The 20,476-nt window shown below is 41.8% G+C and overlaps 1 protein-coding gene across 3 annotated transcripts in view; it reads right to left on the bottom strand.

The window, feature by feature from the left end:
• LOC124037245 (guanine nucleotide-binding protein G(o) subunit alpha) overlaps positions 1-20,476 on the bottom strand; it is a 142,012-nt gene that overhangs the window by 23,582 nt on the left and 97,954 nt on the right. For all 3 annotated transcript variants that reach the window (XM_046351943.1, XM_046351935.1, XM_046351927.1), the window contains exon 4: positions 5,634-5,794. In XM_046351943.1, coding sequence (XP_046207899.1) covers positions 5,634-5,794 — 161 coding nt within the window. The remainder of the gene's footprint in view (positions 1-5,633; positions 5,795-20,476) is intronic.

The following is a 20,476-nucleotide window of genomic DNA, read 5'->3' as shown; positions in this document are numbered from 1 at the left end:
ACATTTTTAAAGCCTTCATTTTGTGTTCTTTGCCCAAAGTCGACCTTTAAAGTAACTGTTCCGTTTTTTCAGATTCCTATGAAATATGATCTATAACTAATTACAATATTAGTGAAATAATTTTCCTTCTAAAAAATTATAATGAAGTATGTTATAAAGCAGCTTTTCTGTGTTGGAATGGTGTGGGCATACCCCAACAACAGAATGGTGTGGGCATACCCCAACAACAGAATGGTGTGGGCATACCCCAACAACAGAATGGTGTGGGCATACCCCAACAACAGAATGGTGTGGGCATATAACGATGATTAAAAAGATTAATGCGAGTAGACCGATCATTAAAAAGATTAATACGAGTAGACCCATGATTAAAAAGATGAATACGAGTAGACCCATGACTAAAAAGATGAATACGAGTAGACCCATGACTAAAAAGATGAATACGAGTAGACCCATGACTAAAAAGATGAATACGAGTAGACCCATGACTAAAAAGATGAATACGAGTAGACCCATGACTAAAAAGATGAATACGAGTAGACCCATGACTAAAAAGATGAATACGAGTAGACCCATGACTAAAAAGATGAATACGAGTAGACCCATGATTAAAAAGATTAATACGAGTAGACCCATGACTAAAAAGATTCATACGAGTAGACCCATGACTAAAAAGATTCATACGAGTAGACCCATGACTAAAAAGATTCATACGAGTAGACCCATGACTAAAAAGATTCATACGAGTAGACCCATGACTAAAAAGATTCATACGAGTAGACCCATGACTAAAAAGATTCATACGAGTAGACCCATGACTAAAAAGATTCATACGAGTAGACCCATGACTAAAAAGATTCATACGAGTAGACCCATGACTAAAAAGATTCATACGAGTAGACCATGACTAAAAAGATTCATACGAGTAGACCCATGACTAAAAAGATTCATACGAGTAGACCCATGACTAAAAAGATTCATACGAGTAGACCCATGACTAAAAAGATTCATACGAGTAGACCCATGACTAAAAAGATTCATACGAGTAGACCCATGACTAAAAAGATTCATACGAGTAGACCGCTGATTGCCCAGCTCATCCTCCTCAGCATTTTTTAAACGGTCTGTTTGAGATTCAAGTTTAAGGTGGGTTTTTTAAGAGCGTTTTCCCATTTATATTTTGGCCACAAATACAAGTGTAGGGTGAGTCAACAACATTAGGTATGAGTTAACAGAATTAACTTTTAAAAGTACGATTTTCACTGGACAGTTACTTTAAAACTAAGTTTCTCTTACCTTCAAAGCAAAATGTTTAGAGTAGCAGGAAATTCTCAAGGCAAAATTCTCATGGCAAAAAACAAAAAAATTGCATAACAATTTATAAAACAACACGTTTCTCTCTGCCACATGGATCATTTTGCATAATTGCAGGAAGTCTGTTTACCCCTCCTACCCCTCATGTTTGTTGGGGTTGGGGGGCCTTCCACATAGGGAGTGGGGATGAGCCACACATGGTAACAACTTATCTGATGGGCCTCTGGCAAAGTTTGTGGTAAATCACAGCACTGCTTCTGCGATGCTGATGGGTGGTGAGCTCTGTAGCACAAAATGGCTGCCATGTATGATCCAGTTGGGAGCTATGATATATGCTTTTTAAATTGTATTTTTTATTCTTTAAATAGCAACATTTTATTTCAATTGATGAGAAGAACAATGTGTACTTTGACTACAAATCTTAAAATGGTGCTTTTGGTAAACATACTCCTCACAAGAGCACTGTCTGAGAACACACTTTACCAGTGTAATAAATGTGCACATTGAAACTAAATGGGTCACAAAGGAAGAGCATCCACACACTGATAATATATCACTGAGGTCATATCCAGGGCCACTGAGAGAGAGAGGGGGGAGAGAGAGAGACTGCTCTGAGTAACATGACTCTTAACTCTACATATCATGTGGGCTGCTTTCATATGTCAAAAGACATTAATAGACATATCCATCCATATCACCTCAGTGTTATGCAACGTTTCTATAATGCTGATCAGGACAAAACTGAATTCGTCTTGAATGAAATCCTGGACTACCAGTAATCAAACATCATTCCAAAATGCTATGACATTTACAACACAATTAATTGTGTTCCATGTAAATGTGAAATAAATGTGTTTCGTGACCTTTCGCAGGACATACTAATATAAATGAATTTTCTCAGGAATGCAATACTATGGGCTTAAGGCTTAAGCCACCTCAGAGAAGCTGAGCAACTCGCTACTGGCTATGTCCTTTAATCATTCCCTCTCTATCATGCTCCAGTCTACAGTGTCACAGTGTATCACTGCTGCTCTACACGCGGTTGTTCTCCACACTAGTCCTCAGGGTTGGGTAGGTTACTTTCTAAAAGTATTCATAAAAGTATTCATTTACAGTTCTGTCCAAAATTGTAATCAATAACATAACTTTTGGATTACCCAAACTCAGTAATGTAATTGGATTACTTTCAGATTATTTTCCAGCAACTTAGATTTTTTTAACCAGCCCAATTGTTTTGCGATTGTTGCTAAAATCACACCAACAAAACATAAAATAACAGATGAGCATGATTTGTAATGTTTCTAAAAACAATACATCTATTACTAGTAAGAACAACACATGTGGTACATTGTTTAATTTAATATTTTATGACTCGAGTCTTTTAACCAAAATATCACAGACAAAAATGTTCACCTGCCCTTTTAATGGTTACTGTGGTAATGTGACTCAAGTCATGTTTGTGCCTGTGAGATTGAGAGTATGGCATTCCAAACATGCTATTTTTACCCCCTCAGCCCTCACAGTAGCCACTTTTCCTCTGGGGAATCCCCATCGAAACCGGATGCAATTTGTTTGCCATCTTAAGTGGAGGTCCAATTCACAAACGTTGCCCCCTCGGCCCTCAATTTAGCTTGACGGAGCGAGTGAAAAACTTTGATCACTTGTGGGGTTGATATGACCAACAATTCATGATGCTAGCTCGCTAAAAAAAAAATATAAAAATTACTTAGATTTTAGCACTGGCAAATTGGTTTAGTCTCGTAGTGAGGAGCCTATAAAACGTAGTTAGCTTCATAAACATATTTTTTGGGAATTCTGAAATGTATTGGAATAAATGACCAAACTATAAAACTAGCTTGCCAGCTATGGGTAGCTAACTGACAGAATTGTTAGCTAGCTAGGTACATTAATAGCTATAGGTTGATTGTCTTTAAGCACAACTTCAAGATTTCCACCAAGGACGTTGCCTCTCCAAACATCTCTCCCTCTCCAAACACTCGGATGTAAAACGTCATTCAAAGGATGAGGGTTTAGGGCCAAGGGCTGTCTACTTTGAGTTTGGACTGCAGCCCCTGACTAGTAGCCGCATTGTCTTCTCTTCCCTAGCGGTTGAAACTCAAACATTGAAAAACAACCTAGCTTGTGAACAAAACAATGTAAATAGCCAAGAAACACAAGGACAAAGTCTCACTTTAGTAGACTTTCGTTTCAAGCAAAATAGACTGACTGTTATGCCTGTGCGCAGCACTCTTAAAAATGAATCCTTCACTTAGTTCATGTGCACACAGTCCCCAGCCAGGCAGTGTTGAAGCTTGAGGTGGGATAGGCTATAGGAACAAAACGGCAGAAATACTTTTAAAACAGCTACTGCAGCATTTATTTAGCTATAACTGTAATCATACTTGACGATTTTTCTTCACAAATGCGAGGGAAATGCTCACACTGTAGAGCCCTGTCCACCAGCCAACATGGCTGGTGAAATAGACATCTTTACCCACCAATGCCAAAATCTACCCGCATTGTCATTTGGTGAGGGCCGGTTATTAATATTAGGCCCTGATCATACATACACTACAGGTCAAAAGTTTTAGAACACCTACTCATTCAAGGGTTTATCTTTATTTTTTTACTATTTTCTAAATACTATAATGATAGTGAAGACATCACAACTATGAAATAACACATATGGAATCATGTAGTAACCAAAAATGTGTTAAACAATTCAAAATATACTTTATATTTGAGACTCTTAAAATAGCCACCCTTTGCATCGATGACAGCTTTGTACACTCTTGGCATTCTCTCAACCAGCTTCACCTGGAATGCTTTTCCAACAGCCTTGAATGAGTTCCCACATATGCTGAGCACTTGTTGGCTGCTTTTCCTTCACTCTGAGGTCCGACTCATCCCAAACCCTCTCATTTTGGTGGAGGCCAGGTCATCTGATGCAGCACTCCATCACTTTCCTTCTTGGTAAAATAGCCCTTACACAACCAGGAGGTGTGTTGGGTCATTGTCCTGTTGAAAAATAAATGATAATGGGACTAAGTCCAAACCAGATGGGATGGTGTATCGCTGCAAAATGCTGTGGTAGCCATTCTGGTTAAGTGTGCCGATTAATTCTAAATATTTCAGAGTGACACCAGCAAAGCACCCCCACACCATAACACCTCCTCCTCCATGCTTCACGGTGGGAAATACACATGCAGAGATCATCTTTTCTCCCACACCGTGTCTCACAAAGACAGCGGTTGGAATAAGAAATCAAATTTTTTTATTGGTGTCCTTTAGTAGTGGTTTCTTTGCAGCAATTCAAAAGGCACTCGCACTTCAGAGCAATCGTTTTTGCAGGTGCAGCAAATCAACCATGAAGGCCTGATTCACATAATCTCCTCTGAACAGTTGATGTTGAGATGTGTCTGTTACTTGAACTCTTTGGGATGCAATTTCGGAGGCTGGTAACTCTAAAGAACTTCTGAACAGTCCTGTGGCTGTCCTCATGAGAGCCAGTTTCATCATAGCGCTTGAAGAAACTTTCAATGTTCTTGACATTTTTCCTATTGACAGACCTTCATGCCTTAAAGTAATGATGGACTGTCATTTCTCTTTGCTTATTTGAGCTGTTCTTGCCATAATATGGACTCTGTCTTTTACCAAATAGGGCTATCTTCTGTATACTCCCCTACCTTGTCACAACACAACTGATTGGCTCAAACACATTAAGGAGGAAATAAATTCCACAAATGAACTTTTAAGAAGGTACACCTGTTCATTGAAATGCATTCCAGGTGACGACCTCATGAAGCTGGTTGAGAGAATGCCAAGAGTGTGCAAAGCTGTCATCAAGGCAAAAGGTGGCTATTTGAAGAATCTCAAATATAAAATGTATTTTTATTTGTTTAACACTTTTTTGGTAACTACATGATTCCATGTGTTATTTTAATTGTTTTGATATATTCACTATTATTCTACAATGTAGAAATTAGTTATAAAAATATATAAAAAATAAAATGAGTCATTCTAAAACTTTTGATCGGTAGTGTGTGTTTGATACCAATTGATTTACAACCTGGCACAGGAATTTACCAATTCACTTTGGGCCTCAAACTACTTTGTCTATAAAACACAAAATAGTTGCTTCATATTTGTTGTATATGACTAATGTCACATGGACATCAATTCATGTAGTAAGTGGATGACATTTATGTATGTGTGATCCATAAACACTTTCATCGATTGGAGCAGAGTAATGAGAGTTATATTGATCCTGCAGCACTAGGTCCTCCTATGGGGGGCAGTAGAGGTAAAGTAGTACTCACTATTGGGCAGAGTCATTGAGCTGGTATTCTCGGGCACGGCTGAAGCACTCCTGGATGCCGGAGTCAGACCACAGGCGGATCATAGCCCCCAGGAGCTCAGGAGAGTAGGGCTCAGTGTCCTCCATACGACTCACCACGTCACACACCATCTTAGCATCAGCCTGAGGAGGGAGAGGAACAACAAGTACATTATACATAGCACCTTTAATACACTACATTTACATATTTGTCATTTAGTAACCATTCTTATCCAGAGAGACTTACAGGAGCAATTATGGTTAAGTACCTTGCTCAAGGGCACATTGATAGATTTTTCACTTAGTCAGCTCAGGGATTTGAACCAGCATCTTTTCAGTTACTTTCCCAACACTCTTAACCACTAGGCTACCTGCCGCCCCATACACACAAGCCTGTAGAGAGGAAAACATCAGCCTGTAGAAAGGAACAGATATAGCACTCACATTAAGTATCCATATCACAATACAATCAGAGAGGTATTTCCTGTGCAAAGACAATACTTCTAAAATTACAGTGTAATTAGAAAATACCCGTACGAAAAACAATTGCAGTTAGAGGGTAGTATAACTGTAGAACACTGCAAATATTGTGTCCAAAATATGTTTTTTTTACTGCAGTAATTGTGCAGTGTAACTGCAGTTACAGTGCACTATAATTGCAGTTTCACTGCAGTACACTGCAGTTATTCTGCAATTACTGAGTCCAAAACACCACAGCAGACTGCAGTTACTGCAGTTTCAAAACTGCAATCTTTTTTTGTAAGGGTAGAGATATCTAAATCTAGGAGATGAAATGAAATAACTGTTTTTCATTCCACTAGTGTCTACAAATGCAAAGGTTACAGGAGAGGAGCATCCTGGAAGGAGTGATCCTGCCTTCCCCGCATAACCCCAAAAACTAGTCACGAATCACAATGTCCCGAACTGAGCACTGGGTCTGGGAAAGTGTTTCAGCCCTTATTACCGACCCCCCACTGCCTGGCTAGAGAGTTTTGCAACAGTGACTCAATTACAGGCTGGGCGTCCTGTGTGTGTGTGTGTTAATGGACCACTACTCTGCCTCTCATCTCTGCAGCTGCTAATCCCACCCACATCCTGTGGGCTCTGCTCCTAGTCCATATTGAAATAGAACAACCACCCACCAACCCACCCTGAGTATTGGAGCGTGATAACATAGTAGTGTAGGGAGTCATTGACCCATGTGCCCTCTCTGAATGACCATGTGCAGTTGACACCCACCAGAGTTTGATTGACAGGCTCTAGTATGTGCTGGGACATGCTACAGCTTTGACACAGCAGCTGCTGCCTGTTTGTCACTCACAGCACCAATCAGGTCCCTAGTTACCAACAGAGTAAAGGTCATGGGCGTCACTAAAAAGGGGGAAAAAAACTCCTCAGCCTCTATGTTTCACCAGCTGCTGCTGCTGCTCTGAAGCTGATCAATACCCAGAATCATTGATAATGATCTACACACTGGATACACATTGGTCTGCTCACACACACACCTACAGTGGGGCAAAAAAAATATTTAGTCAGCCACCAATTGTGCAAGTTCTCCCACTTAAAAATATGAGAGAGGCCTGTAATTTTCATCATAGGTACACTTCAACTATGACAGGCAAAATGAGGGGGAAAAATCCAGAAAATCACATTGTATGATTTTTAATGAATTAATTTGCAAATTATGGTGGAAAATAAGTATTTGGTCAAATACAAACAAGCAAGATTTCTGGCTCTCACAGACCTGTAACTTATTCTTTAAGAGGCTCCTCTGTCCTTCACTCGTTACCTGTATTAATGGCACCTGTTTGAACTTGTTATCAGTATAAAAGACACCTGTCCACAACCTCAAACAGTCACACTCAAAACTCCACTATGGCCAAGACCAAAGAGCTGTCAAAGGACACCAGAAACAAAATTGTAGACCTGCACCAGGCTGGGAAGACTGAATCTGCAATAGGTAAGCAGCTTGGTTTGAAGAAATCAACTGCGGGAGCAATTATTAGGAAATGGAAGACATACAAAATCACTGATAATCTCCCTCGATCTGGAGCTCCACGCAAGATCTCACCCCGTGGGGTCAAAATGATCACAAGAACGGTGAGCAAAAATCCCAGAACCATACGAGGGGAGGAATGGGCTAAAATACCAGCAACAGTATGTGAAAACCTTGTGAAGACTTACAGAAAACGTTTGACCTCTGTCATTGCCAACAAAGGGTATATAACAAAGTATTGAGATAAACTTTTGTTATTGACCAAATACTTATTTTCCACCATAATTTTCAAATAAATAAATTAAAAATCCTACAATGTGATTTTCTGGATTTTTTTCTCTAATTTTGTCTGTCGTAGTTGAAGAGTACCTATGATGAAAATTACAGGCCTCTCTCATCATTTTAAGTGGGAGAACTTGCACAATTGGTGACTGACTAAATACTTTTTTGCCCCACTGTACCTGCAATCTCCTCTAATGGTGGACAGGATGAGGCATGCAAAAAAAATAAAACCGTGCTTTCTCCCTTCCTCTAATCTCCTCACTTGCTCAACACTTCCCTTCCTTACATAATTGCCCTGATGTCATTCTCACTTCTTTATGTAGCATTGGTCCAAAGTTACACTAACACAAAGCCATGCAGTGTCTGCAGCCAAGGACCTGAAAAGAGCGTTTTGTTCCTTTTAGCAGGAGAGCTGGGCAGCTTAGCTGTGACAAAGCCCAGCATTTTAGGTCAGACTCACTCTGCAGTCCTAACCTGGGGAAAGAGGCTAGACCAGCCAACTGAGCAAGGAGAGGGAGGAACACTTCAACCAAAATCAGCACAAAACAAGCGTGAGAAATAGAGAATAGCTTTGATAAGGGGAGAGAGAGAAAATGAGAATCAGGTTGGAATTGCCAATTTGGTATCTCAGGAGATTCTCTCTATGCCATACAGTATTTTCCCTGGTGGGAGAGAGAGACTGCTGTGTTCACATCAACACGAAAAGCCTGGGGACATCTGGAACCCAGCACAGGAGAAGTGACAGGAACTGCGATCACCATTAAGGTCTGACACACTAAAATACATCTCAGTGGGAGATAAACTGAGATGAGGAAACCAAGAAGCTCCAGCTGTAATATTACCACCTGTATTTCCATACTAGGGGTGAGTGTGGTAAGTTGAGTCAAATGGTTAGTTGAGCCACCCCTTGTTTCTCAGAAACCATATACAAAAGTAACCATGTGACCAAATATTTATGAAGATGTCATATTTTCATGGAGTCTGTGAAGAAACCACATGGAAAAAGTGGTAAGCAAGTTAGGTCCAAAACACATATTTTTACCAAGTCAAATTAATGTATTGTGTTACAGGTTTCATGATGCTCGTATCTAAACCAAAGTAGATACATCATTTGGGGTCTCTATAAGCGCCAAGAAGAGGTCCTAAATCTTAGAAAAAAGGGCTCCAAAAGGAGAACCCTTTCTGTGGGTTATATGGGTTCTTTCGCGGTGCCCATAGGAAAACCCTTTCTGGTTCCAGGTAGAACTTGTTTATGTTTCATGTAGAACTCTTTGTGTAAAGGGTTCCACATGGAACTCAGAAGGGTTCTACCTGGAATCAAAAGGGTTCTACCTGGAACCAAAAAGGTTCTTCAAAGAGTTATCCTATAGGAAAGACGAAAAACTTTTTAAAGTTCAAGATAGTACCTTTTTTCCTAAGAGTGTAGCATGAAAGTGCATCCTTGTAGCTGTGTGGACAAAAGTAGTCAACATGTTTGCCATGCGGTAAGTTGAGCCAATGTCTACCATGCCTCATACAAATGACTACATTTAGTCAGTTCTATGCATAATACACATCGTAGTGCATTTGTCTTGTTACAGGCAGATATCATCATGTCCAGTGTATACAGACGTAAAACAAGCCGGGGCTAACCCCCCTTCAGCTTCTTGCGAGAACAGCCAAGGAAGTGAGAAAAGGGAGATGTCCATTTGAGCAGCAGCAAGGACTAAATCAAATAGACTGAATGACACTGAAGAGGTACATTGACAAAAAAGAAAAACATGTAGCTGTGTGAAACGAGGCTATGACAGAGCAGGAACATAAGGTCTTATCTGATGACATGGAGTCTGAGCTTGATAAACATATCAAGAATCACAGGACCATTTTCAGCCCCCTTAGTTGCCTCAAATGTAGAGAAATTGGCACATCGAAACAACATCCCTTACCCTTCCATTTCTTGACCAGTTGTATGGGTAAGTCATATTGAACAGCGAGATCTATATTTGAATGTAGGCATACATTTAAGATATACAATATACCACACCCCCATTCCATGAATTAAACTTTGACCTACCAGCACCATCACCCACTGTCACAGGACACTATCACCCACTTATCCCAAGGCAGCTCAACTGACCTTGTCCCGATGCTCAAATTATCCCATTCCCGGGTTAAGTTGTACCAAGAGACAACTTTTTTTCGGCAAGCTGTTTTCAAAACAGTTATGTTTACAAGAATTATGTTTATTTCCAGGAATACACAACATCTTAAAACATATATGTCTTTGTTAGAAATAATACTATATTTCCCTTGACGTAGTGACGCTGAATGTAAAAAAGGCTCTCTGTCTCCTAGTAAGCCTAACCTTTAAGTACAGGCCCTGTGAACTCAGTTGGATGGAGCCCTGTAGGCCACACCTCCTCCACTATAGACGGTTTCAACAGTCAAAACAAAAACAAATCCACGCACGGCCTGATAGGAACGATCTCCACTGACCCCTGACTGATATAAACTCAAAAGGGCATTTATCTCCTACTGACACCCACTGCCTCTGACTCAGATTGCCTCCACACTCCACATCCATTCAACTGTTCAAAAGGCAGCTTAGGGCCACATCCCTGTGTCATCTCCCACTACTGGCCATCAGAGAAGGCTACACATTTTATCAGGCCTTTATTGTCCAGCAGTCAAGCATAATATGGCGGTTGAACACTAGAAAACTGTTTTGTGCGACTCAAATGTTCTCATGATATTGGACGGCTAACCATCTTACAATAAAAATGGACACTTACTGTTTATGTGCTGTAGGCCCACAGGCAGTAACTTGTCCAGAACATTTTGAATGGAATGGCCAATGCAAGGTGGAAGTTTTCAATATAGTGAAGACATCAACACTATAAAATAACACATTTGGAATCATGTTGTAACCAAAAAAGTGTTAAAGAAATTAAAATATACATTATATTTTAGATTATTCAAAGTAGCCACCCTTTGCCTTGATGACAGCTTTGCAAACTCTTGGCATTCTCTCAACCAGCTTCATGGGGAATGCTTTTCCAACAGTCTTGAAGGAGTTCCCGTATATGCTGAGCACTTTAACTAATATTTTTTTGTAATATTATTTGACTGTGGCGCTATGCTATTCAGTGGTTGCAGATGGAAATGATCCAGCGACAGGGATGGGTAGCGTCAAGAAGTTAACCTCTTGGAACTCTGGGGGCGGTATTTCATTTTTGGATAAAAAACGTTCCCATTTTAAACGGGATATTTTGTCACGACAAGATGCTCGACTATGCATATAATTGACAGCTTTGGATAGAAAACACTCTAATGTTTCCAAAACTGCAAAGATATTGTCTGTGAGTGCAACAGAACTGATGTTACAGGTGAAACCCAGATAAAAATCCAATCAGGAAGTGCCCCATATTTTGAAAGCGCTGTATGCCAATGACTCCTTATATGGCTGTGAATGGGCTACGAATGAGCTTACGCTTTCTACGTATTCCCCAAGGTGTCTACAGCATTGTGACTTCTTTTTACGCATTTATGTTGAAGAATAGCCGTAAGGGACCACATTGAGCGAGTTGTCACATGATGGCTCCCGCAGAAAATCTTGCGTAAATTACAGCGGTAGCCATTATTCCAATCGCTTCTAATGAGAAACCAATTGTCCCGGTGGATATATTATCGAATAGATATACCTTGAGGATTGATTCTAAACAACGTTTGCCATGTTTCTGTCGATATTATGGAGCTAATTTGGAAAAAAGTTTAGTGTTGTAGTGACCGCATTTTCCGGTCGATTTCTCAGCCAAACGTGAAGAACAAACAGAGCTATTTCGCCTACAAAAATAATATTTTTGGAAAAAATGAACATTTGCTATCTAACTGAGAGTCTCCTGAGTGAAAACATCAGAAGTTCTTCAAAAGTAAATTATTTAATTTGATCGCTTTTCTTATTTTCGTGAAAATGTTGCCTGCTGCTAGCAGGGCATAATGCTATGCTAGGCTATGATAAACTTACACAAATGCTTGTCTAGCGTTGGCTGTAAAGCATATTTTGAAAATCTGAGATGACAGTGTGATTAACAAAAGGCTAAGCTGTGTCTCAATATTTCATTTGTGATTTTCATGAATAGGAAGATTTATGTCTGTTGCGTTATGCTAATTAGTGTCAGATGATAACGGGCCCGTTCACGGGCTGGGAGTCACTACAGGTTAAGAAGGAAAGAAATTCCACAAATGAACTTTTAACAAGGCACACCCGTTAATTGAAATGCATTCCAGGTGGCTACCTCATGAAACTGAAAAATAGTCCAAATAAAGAAAAACCTTGGAATGAGTAGGTGTGTCCAAACTTTTGACTGGTACTGTATACACTATGGTTCAAAAGTTTGGGGTCACTTAGAAATGTCCTTGTTTATGTTTAAATAAAAGCACATTTTTGTCCTTTAAAATAATATAAAATTGATCAGAAATGCAGCATAGACATTGATCAGAAATACAGTGTAGACATTGTTAATGTTGTAAATTACATTTGTAGCTAGAAAAGGCTGATTTTTATGGAATATCTACATAGGCGTACATAAGCCCATTCATTACCAGCAACCATCACTCCTCTGTCCAATGGCACGATGTGTTAGCTAATCCAAGTTTATCATTTTAAAAGGCTAATTGATCATTAGAAAACCCCTTTCAAATATGCTAGCACAGCTGAAAACGTATCCTGATTAAAGAAGCAATACAACTGGCCTTCTATAGACTACTTAAGTATCTGGAGCATCAGCATTTGTGGGTTCGATTACAGGCTCAAAATGGCCAGAAACAAAGAACTTTCCTCTGAAACTCGTCAGTCTATTCTTGTTCTGAGAAATGAAGGCTAGTCCATGCAAGAAATTGCCAATAAACTGAAGATCTTGTACAGCGCTGTGTACTACTCCCTTCACAGAACAAAGCAAACTGTCTCTAACCAGAATAGAAAGAGGAGGGGGAGGCCCCGGTGCACAACTGAGCAAGAGGACAAATACATTAGATTGTTTAGTTTGAGAAACAGATGCCTCAAGTTCTCAACTGGCAGCTTCATTAACTTCTTGGTGACAGGGGGCAGTATTTTCACATCCGGATGAAATGCATGCCCAAATTCAACTGCCTCCTACTCATCCCCAGAAGATAAGATATGCATATTATTAGTAGATTTGGATAGAAAACACTCTGAAGTTTCTAAAACTGTCTTTGAGTATAACAGAACTTATGTAGCATGCGAAACCCCAAGGACAAACCATTCAGAGTTGTTTTGTTTTGAGGTCACTCTTTTCAATGGGATTTCATTGGGTATCCTGATTTCTAAGGGACCTTCTTGCAGTTCCTACCGCTTCCATTGGATGTCACCAGTTGTTAGAAATTGGTTGAGGTTTTTCCTTTGTGTAATGAAGAAGTACCCCTGTTCAAAACGAGGGTCACTTCAAGTGTACTGTTAGATAGATGCGCGTGACCAGAAAGGTAGAGTCAGTTTGTTTTCTTCCTGTATTGAACACAGATCATCCAGTCTTCAAATTTATCGATTATTTACTTTTTAAAATACCTAAAGTTGTATTACAAAAGTAGTTTGAAATGTTATGGCAAAGTTTACAGGTAACTTTTGAGATATTTTGTCGTCACGTTGCGCAAGTTGGAACCAGTGTTTTTCTGGATCAAACACGTCAAATAAATGGACATTTTAGATACATATCGACGGAATTAATCGAACAAAAGGACCATTTGTGATGTTTATGGGATATATTGGAGTGCCAACAAAAGAAGCTCGTCAAAGGTAAGGCATGTTTATATTTTTATTTCTGCATTTTATGTTGCGCCTGCAGGGTTGAAACATGTTCTCTTTGTTTACAGAGGTGCTACCCTCAGATAATAGCATTGTTTGCTTTTGCCAAAAACCCTTTTTGAAATCTGACATGTTGGCTGGATTCACAACGTGTAGCTTTAATTGTATTTTACATGTGTGATTTCATGAAAGTTCGATTTTTATAGTCATTTATTTGAATTTGGCGCTCTGCATTTTCACTGGCTTTTGGACAGGTGGGACGCTAGCGTCACATATCCCAGAGAGGTTCAATTGTACCCACAAAACACCAGTCTTAACATCAACAGTGAAGAAGGGACTCCGGGATGCTGGCCTTCTAGGCAGAGTTGCAAAGAAAAAGCCATATCTCAGATTGGCCAATAAAAATAAAAGATTAAGATGGGCAAAAGAATACAGACACTGGACAGAGGAACTAGCCTAGAAGACCAGCATCCCAGAGTTGCCTCTTCACTGTTGTGTTGCGGGTACTATTTAATGAAGCTGCCAGTTGAGGACTTGTGAGGCGTCTGTTTCTCAAACTAGACAATCTAATGTACTTGTCCTCTTGCTCAGTTGTGCACCTGTGCCTCCCACTGCTCTTTCTATTCTGGTTAGAGCCAGTTTGCGCTGTTCTGTGAAGGGAGTACTTTGAGTCAATGTATCAAGATAATATCGTCCAAAATAATATTGCAATATGTAACTGTACTGATTTTTTCCCCCATCACTCTCTCATTTTTATTTTGCTTCGTAGAATGACGCACACATGGATAATGGGGACTGTGATTGCCTATTGAATTGAAATCAGCTTCAAACAAACACATCATAGCGGTTCATTATCACCCCTGTGCCAGGCTGGGGAGAATAGAATCTTCATCAGCATTCATTCATTAGAGTAAGCAGGCTCCCTTTAAAGGGATGCTGAGGGATTTGAATAATGTATATCTCCCTCTCTCGCTCCATGAAAAAGAGACGGTACACATTCCTTACTCCCCCTGAATCCCAAATTGACATTTTCCAAAGTGAAAAGAAGAAAAGCCGTTCAGCCAATACAGGGAAAGCTTGAAGCATAAACCTCATCCCACCTTTGTAGTGAGGAAACCTACGAACCATGAAATGTAAAATTATTAGTGTGAACTATGGTGCATTTTAAACTCCATGGGCCAGTCAAGTCAAGGTGGCCTCCATTTGTTTAGTGCCAAAGCAGCGACAAAGGTGACCTTTCCTTCCTAATTAGAGCAGGGCCATCAGAGGCGATCTACTTCCTGCTGAGATATAAGGTCCCTGGTCCCTCCCTGAGCCTGGCTGCACCCTGCCTGCTCCCTGCTCCTGTGTGGGTCCACATCAAACAGGTGACTTCCTGCCTGCCCCTCTCACCCAGCCCTGTGAGATCCAGTACCAGCACCACTACTCCCCAGCACAGATTAGGATTAAAAGCCCACAAAGTGCCTGTTTATTGATATTATAATATACCCTTCTCAGACTGTATCACCACAACACCCCATGTTCTAATGTACTCCAATTCTTAGCTACTGTTATCTTAAAAAATACACATTTTGATCAAAATTGAGGATTAGGATAGTGATGGGGATAAAGGGGTGCAGGTTAAATGTGATGTAGGACATTTTTAGGTTTCATGCCATACTATACTATTCTGGTCCCAGATCTGTTTTGTTTGGCATAACCAATGACCATCCAGTAGGACTTGGCTATACAGCACAACCAGACTGGGACTAGGCTAATAGGCTTGTACTTTTCCCCCAGGTTACACAACTTCCTGTTCCACTTTAACAGTCTGTGTGGTGGGTGAGCTGAACAGCACTCCACTCCACTGATGATCCTGCACAGTAATTATGAACAGTCAGGTGCTGGACATTATGCACAGATGGCTATCCATCACTGAGGGTTAATTATCCCAATGTGTGTGTGTGTGTGTGGTCATGATCACTTGGCTGGCTCTGTCAGCAGCTGCTGCTCAGGCCTCATGGTCCACTACTCAAGGTACTGTACAGGGAGCCTCTGTGGCAGACGCCTGCTCGGAGTTCTTCAGATGGAGAGATGCTACTCTGATTACAGCAGAACCACAGCAGAGGCTGTTTAACCACCCCCGGAGCCTCCACTACGGGTCTAGAACAGATAAGGATAAAGAAAATATTGATCACTTCCGTTTATGGCTCTCCCTTTAGTGTATGTTGTGTACAGTACAGTAACTATACAGAGGGATGAGGGCTCTGTGGAAAAACCGTCATGTCACATTACAATTAAACATTGGGCTGCTTCCTCTTCCTCTCCCAGGAGAGACCGGTGGTCTGATCCAATTTCCTGAGACCAAGCTCTGATATTACGTGAACAGTTATTTTCATAAACAATTACTGTATATACTTAGGGCCCTATAAAATATGTTTTTCTCTCCCAACATGCATTTTCTCCCCATTTAGTTTTTCCAGGTTTCAGTTTTTTCAGGGTTTTGCTCTATAAACGCTTTTTTTAAATAAAACAAAAAACAAAATTGGATGTTCTAAGTTTATTCTGCCAGGTAGGAACTAGCTACTTTGTAGTTACCATTTAATTGAGAAGGTTTTTGGGAAAGTATTTCCACCTACCAGAAGACGGTTGTCATGACATTAGCGTCATCGCTAAGTGGTAGACAAACGTGCACACATATACAGGGGCATTCTTGTGCCATTGAACCTCTCAGAAAGTTGAAGGAAAATACAAATCACCGATGCATTTTGTTCATGTCCTATGATAATCTTGGGCAAATTAATTACTTTTCTAATAAATTCAATACATTTAGTTGATTCCCTACAAAGTTAAACCCATTGTTTAATGTATGGTTTCTGTGATACCGTCCGCGTTCTCTGCAATGCCGATTTTACAGAGCCCTATATACTGCCGTTGTCTCTCTTCTATTCTCTGTGTTTGTGAATAGGGCCTCCAGATGAAGAAAGAGACCAGTGAGTGGATGTCTTTCTGTGAGCAGCACCCCCAGTTGAATTAGCAATGAAGGAAAAGGTCAAAGATCAATGTTCAGCAGCATTAGCTGTCCTGGGGCACAACATGGACATTCTTCAGGAAGGTCACTGCAGCCGTCACCGCGGAGCTCCATGTGAAAACCGAATGGCCTCCGTTATCGACATCTATGATAATCCCCTGGCCACACCTGTAGAGCATAATCCAGCAGAGAAGAACGTAGCTGAAGGTAAACCCAGAACACAGCTAGAAAAAGTCCACTGTGATCAATAGCTCTGTGTGGACATTCTATAGCCATCATGACGGCATTGCCTCTTATTTAATATATTCAATAGAAAAGAACATAGTAAATTAGAATACAGTATCTACAGTTATACTCAAAGCACAAGTTATGCCATCCATGTCAAAGGGGTGGTGTGTCCTTCTATGTATGTATGCATGTATGGTGACCCTGACATCATAGTAGACTGTGTCCACAAACATGGTTTCCTTCACCTTTCTCCCTCTATCTCAACCCCTCATGTACTTCACTACCTCTCCCTTCTCCCTCTCTCAACTCCTCATGTCCTTCGCTACCTCTCCCTTCTCCTTCTCTCAACCCCTCATGTCCTTCGCTACCTCTCCCTTCTCCTTCAATCTCAACCCTTCACGTCCTTCGCTACCTCTCCCTTCTCCTTTCTCCCTCAATCCTAACTCCTCATGTCCTTCGCTACCTCTCCCTTCTCCCTCTATGTCCTTCGCTACATCTCTATCTCAACTCCTCATGTCCTTCACTACCTCTACTCCTCATGTCCTTCACTAACTCTCCCTTCTCAACCCCTCATGTCCTTCGCTACGTCTCCCTTCTCCTTCCATATCAACCCCTCATGTCCTTCACTACCTTTCCCTTCTCCCTCAATCTCAACTCCTCATGTCCTTCGCTACCTCTCCCTTCTCCCTCTCTCAACCCCTCATGTCCTTCGCTACCTCTCCCTTCTCCCTCTCTCAACCCCTCATGTCCTTCGCTACCTCTCCCTTCTCCTTTCTCCCTCAATCTCAACTCCTCATGTCCTTTGCTACCTCTCCCTTCTTCTTTCTCACTCTCTCAACCCCTCATGTCCTTCGCTACCTCTCCCTTCTCCTTCCATATCAACCCCTCATGTCCTTCGTTACCTCTCCCTTCTCCCTCAATCTCAAATCCTCATGACCTTTGCTACCTCTCCCTTCTATCTCAACCCATCATGTCCTTCGCTACCTCTCCCTTCTATCTCAACCCCTCATGTCCTTCGCTACCTCTCCCTTCTTCTTTCTCACTCTCTCAACCCCTCATATCCTTCGCTACCTCTCCCTTCTCCCTCTCTCAACCCCTCATGTTCTTCGCTACCTCTCCCTTCTCCTATCTCAACCCATCATGTCCTTCGCTACCACTACCGCTCCCTTCTCCTTCTATCTCAACCCCTCATGTCCTTTGCTACCTCTCCCTTCTTCTTTCTCACTCTCTCAACCCCTCATGTCCTTCGCTACCTCTCCCTTCTCCTTCCATATCAACCCCTCATGTCCTTTGCTACCTCTCCCTTCTATCTCAACCCCTCATGTCCTTTGCTACCTCTCCCTTCTTCTTTCTCACTCTCTCAACCCCTCATGTCCTTCGCTACCTCTCCCTTCTCCCTCTCTCAACCCCTCATGTCCTTTGCTACCTCTCCCTTCTATCTCAACCCATCATGTCCTTCGCTACCTCTCCCTCTATCTCACCCCCTCATGTCCTTCGCTACCTCTCCCTTCTCCCTCTCTCAACTCCTCATGTCCTTCGCTACCTCTCCCTTCTCCCTCTCTCAACTCCTCATGTCCTTTGCTACCTCTCCCTTCTTCTTTCTCACTCTCTCAACCCCTCATGTCCTTCGCTACCTCTCCCTTCTCCTTCCATATCAACCCCTCATGTCCTTCGTTACCTCTCCCTTCTCCCTCAATCTCAACTCCTCATGTCCTTCGCTACCTCTCCCTTCTCCTTCTATCTCAACCCCTCATGTCCTTCGCTACCTCTCCCTTCTCCCTCTCTCAACCCCTCATGTCCTTCGCTACCTCTCCCTTCTCCTTTTCTCAACCCCTCATGTCCTTCGCTACCTCTCCCTTCTCCTTCTCTCAACCACTCATGTGCTTCGCTACCTCTCCCTTCTCCTTCTCTCAACTCCTCATGTCCTTCGCTACCTCTCCCTTCTCCTATCTCAACCCATCATGTCCTTCGCTACCACTACCGCTCCCTTCTCCTTCTATCTCAAATGCTCATGACCTTTGCTACCTCTCCCTTCTATCTCAACTCCTCATGTCATTCACTACCTCTCCCTTCTCCTTTCTCAACTCCTCATGTCCTTCACTACCTCTCCCTTCTCATCTCAACTCCTCATGTCCTTCACTACCTCTCCCTTCTCATTTCTCCCTCTCTCAACTCCTCATGTCCTTCGCTACCTCTCCCTTCTCCCTCTCTCAACCCCTCATGTCCTTCGCTACCTCTCCCTTCTCCTTCCATCTCAACACCTCATGTACTTCGCTACCTCCCCCTCCTCCTTCCATCTCAACACCTCATGTACTTCGCTACCTCCCCCTCTATCTAAACCCCTCATGTCCTTCGTTACCTCTCCCTTCTTCACCCCTCCCTTTCCCCGTTTTTTTTTCAATCCACTATTAAATCTCTCCCACCCTCTCTCACCACTTCTGAACATACTGGATTGTTATGTCATTACTCTCCACGGGACGCTTCTGATTTACAGATAGACATAGTGCCTTTTCTAGATGGACACTGAATTGAAACACACAACTCAGATACAGTGCGGAGAACAAGTATTTGATACACTGCCGATTTTGCAGGTTTTCCAACTTACAAAGCAAGTAGAGGTCAAAAATCCAGAAAATCACATTGTATGATTTTTATGTAATTAAATGACATTTTATTGCATGACATAAGTATTTGATCACCTACCAACCAGTAAGAATTCCAGCTCTCACAGACCTGTTAGTTTTTCTTTAAGAAGCTCTCCTGTTCTCCACTCATTACCTGTATTAACTGCACCTGTTTGAACTCGTTACCTGTATAAAAGACACCTGTCCACACACTCAATCAAACAGACTCCAACCTCTCCACAAGGGCCAAGACTAGAAGGCTGTGTAAGGACATCAAGGATAGAATTGTAGACCTGCACAAGGCTGGGATGGGCTACAGGACAATAGGCAAGCAGCTTGGCGAGAAGGCAACAACTGTTGGCGCAATTCAAGAAGTTAAAGATGACGGTCAATCACCCTCGGTCTGGGGCTCCATGCAAGATGTCACCTCGTGGGGCATCAATGATCACGAGGAAGGTGAAGGATCAGCCCAGAACTACATGGCAGGACCTGGTCAATGATCTGAAGAGAGCTGGGACCACAGTCTCAAAGAAAACCATTAGTAACGCACTACGCCGTCATGGATTAAAATCCTGCACGCAAGGTCCCCTTGCTCAAGCCAGCGCATGTCCAGGCCCGTCTGAAGTTTGCCAATGACCACCTGGATGATCCAGAGGAGGAATGGGAGAAGGTCATGTGGTCAGATAAGACAAAAATAGAGCCTTTTGGTCTAAACTCCACTCGCCGTGTTTGGAGGAAGAAGAAGGATAAGTACAACCCCAAGAACACCATCCCAACCGTGAAGCATGGAGGTGGAAACATCATTCTTTGGAGATGCTTTTCTGCAAAGGGGACAGGACGACTGCACCGTATTGAGGGGAGGGTGGATGGGGCCATGTATCGCGGGATC

The sequence above is a fragment of the Oncorhynchus gorbuscha genome, linkage group LG01 (genome assembly GCF_021184085.1).
Source record: "Oncorhynchus gorbuscha isolate QuinsamMale2020 ecotype Even-year linkage group LG01, OgorEven_v1.0, whole genome shotgun sequence".
Lineage (NCBI taxonomy): Eukaryota > Metazoa > Chordata > Actinopteri > Salmoniformes > Salmonidae > Oncorhynchus > Oncorhynchus gorbuscha.
Note: the sequence above shows the minus strand (reverse complement) of the source record. Positions and strands in the feature narration are given on the sequence as shown.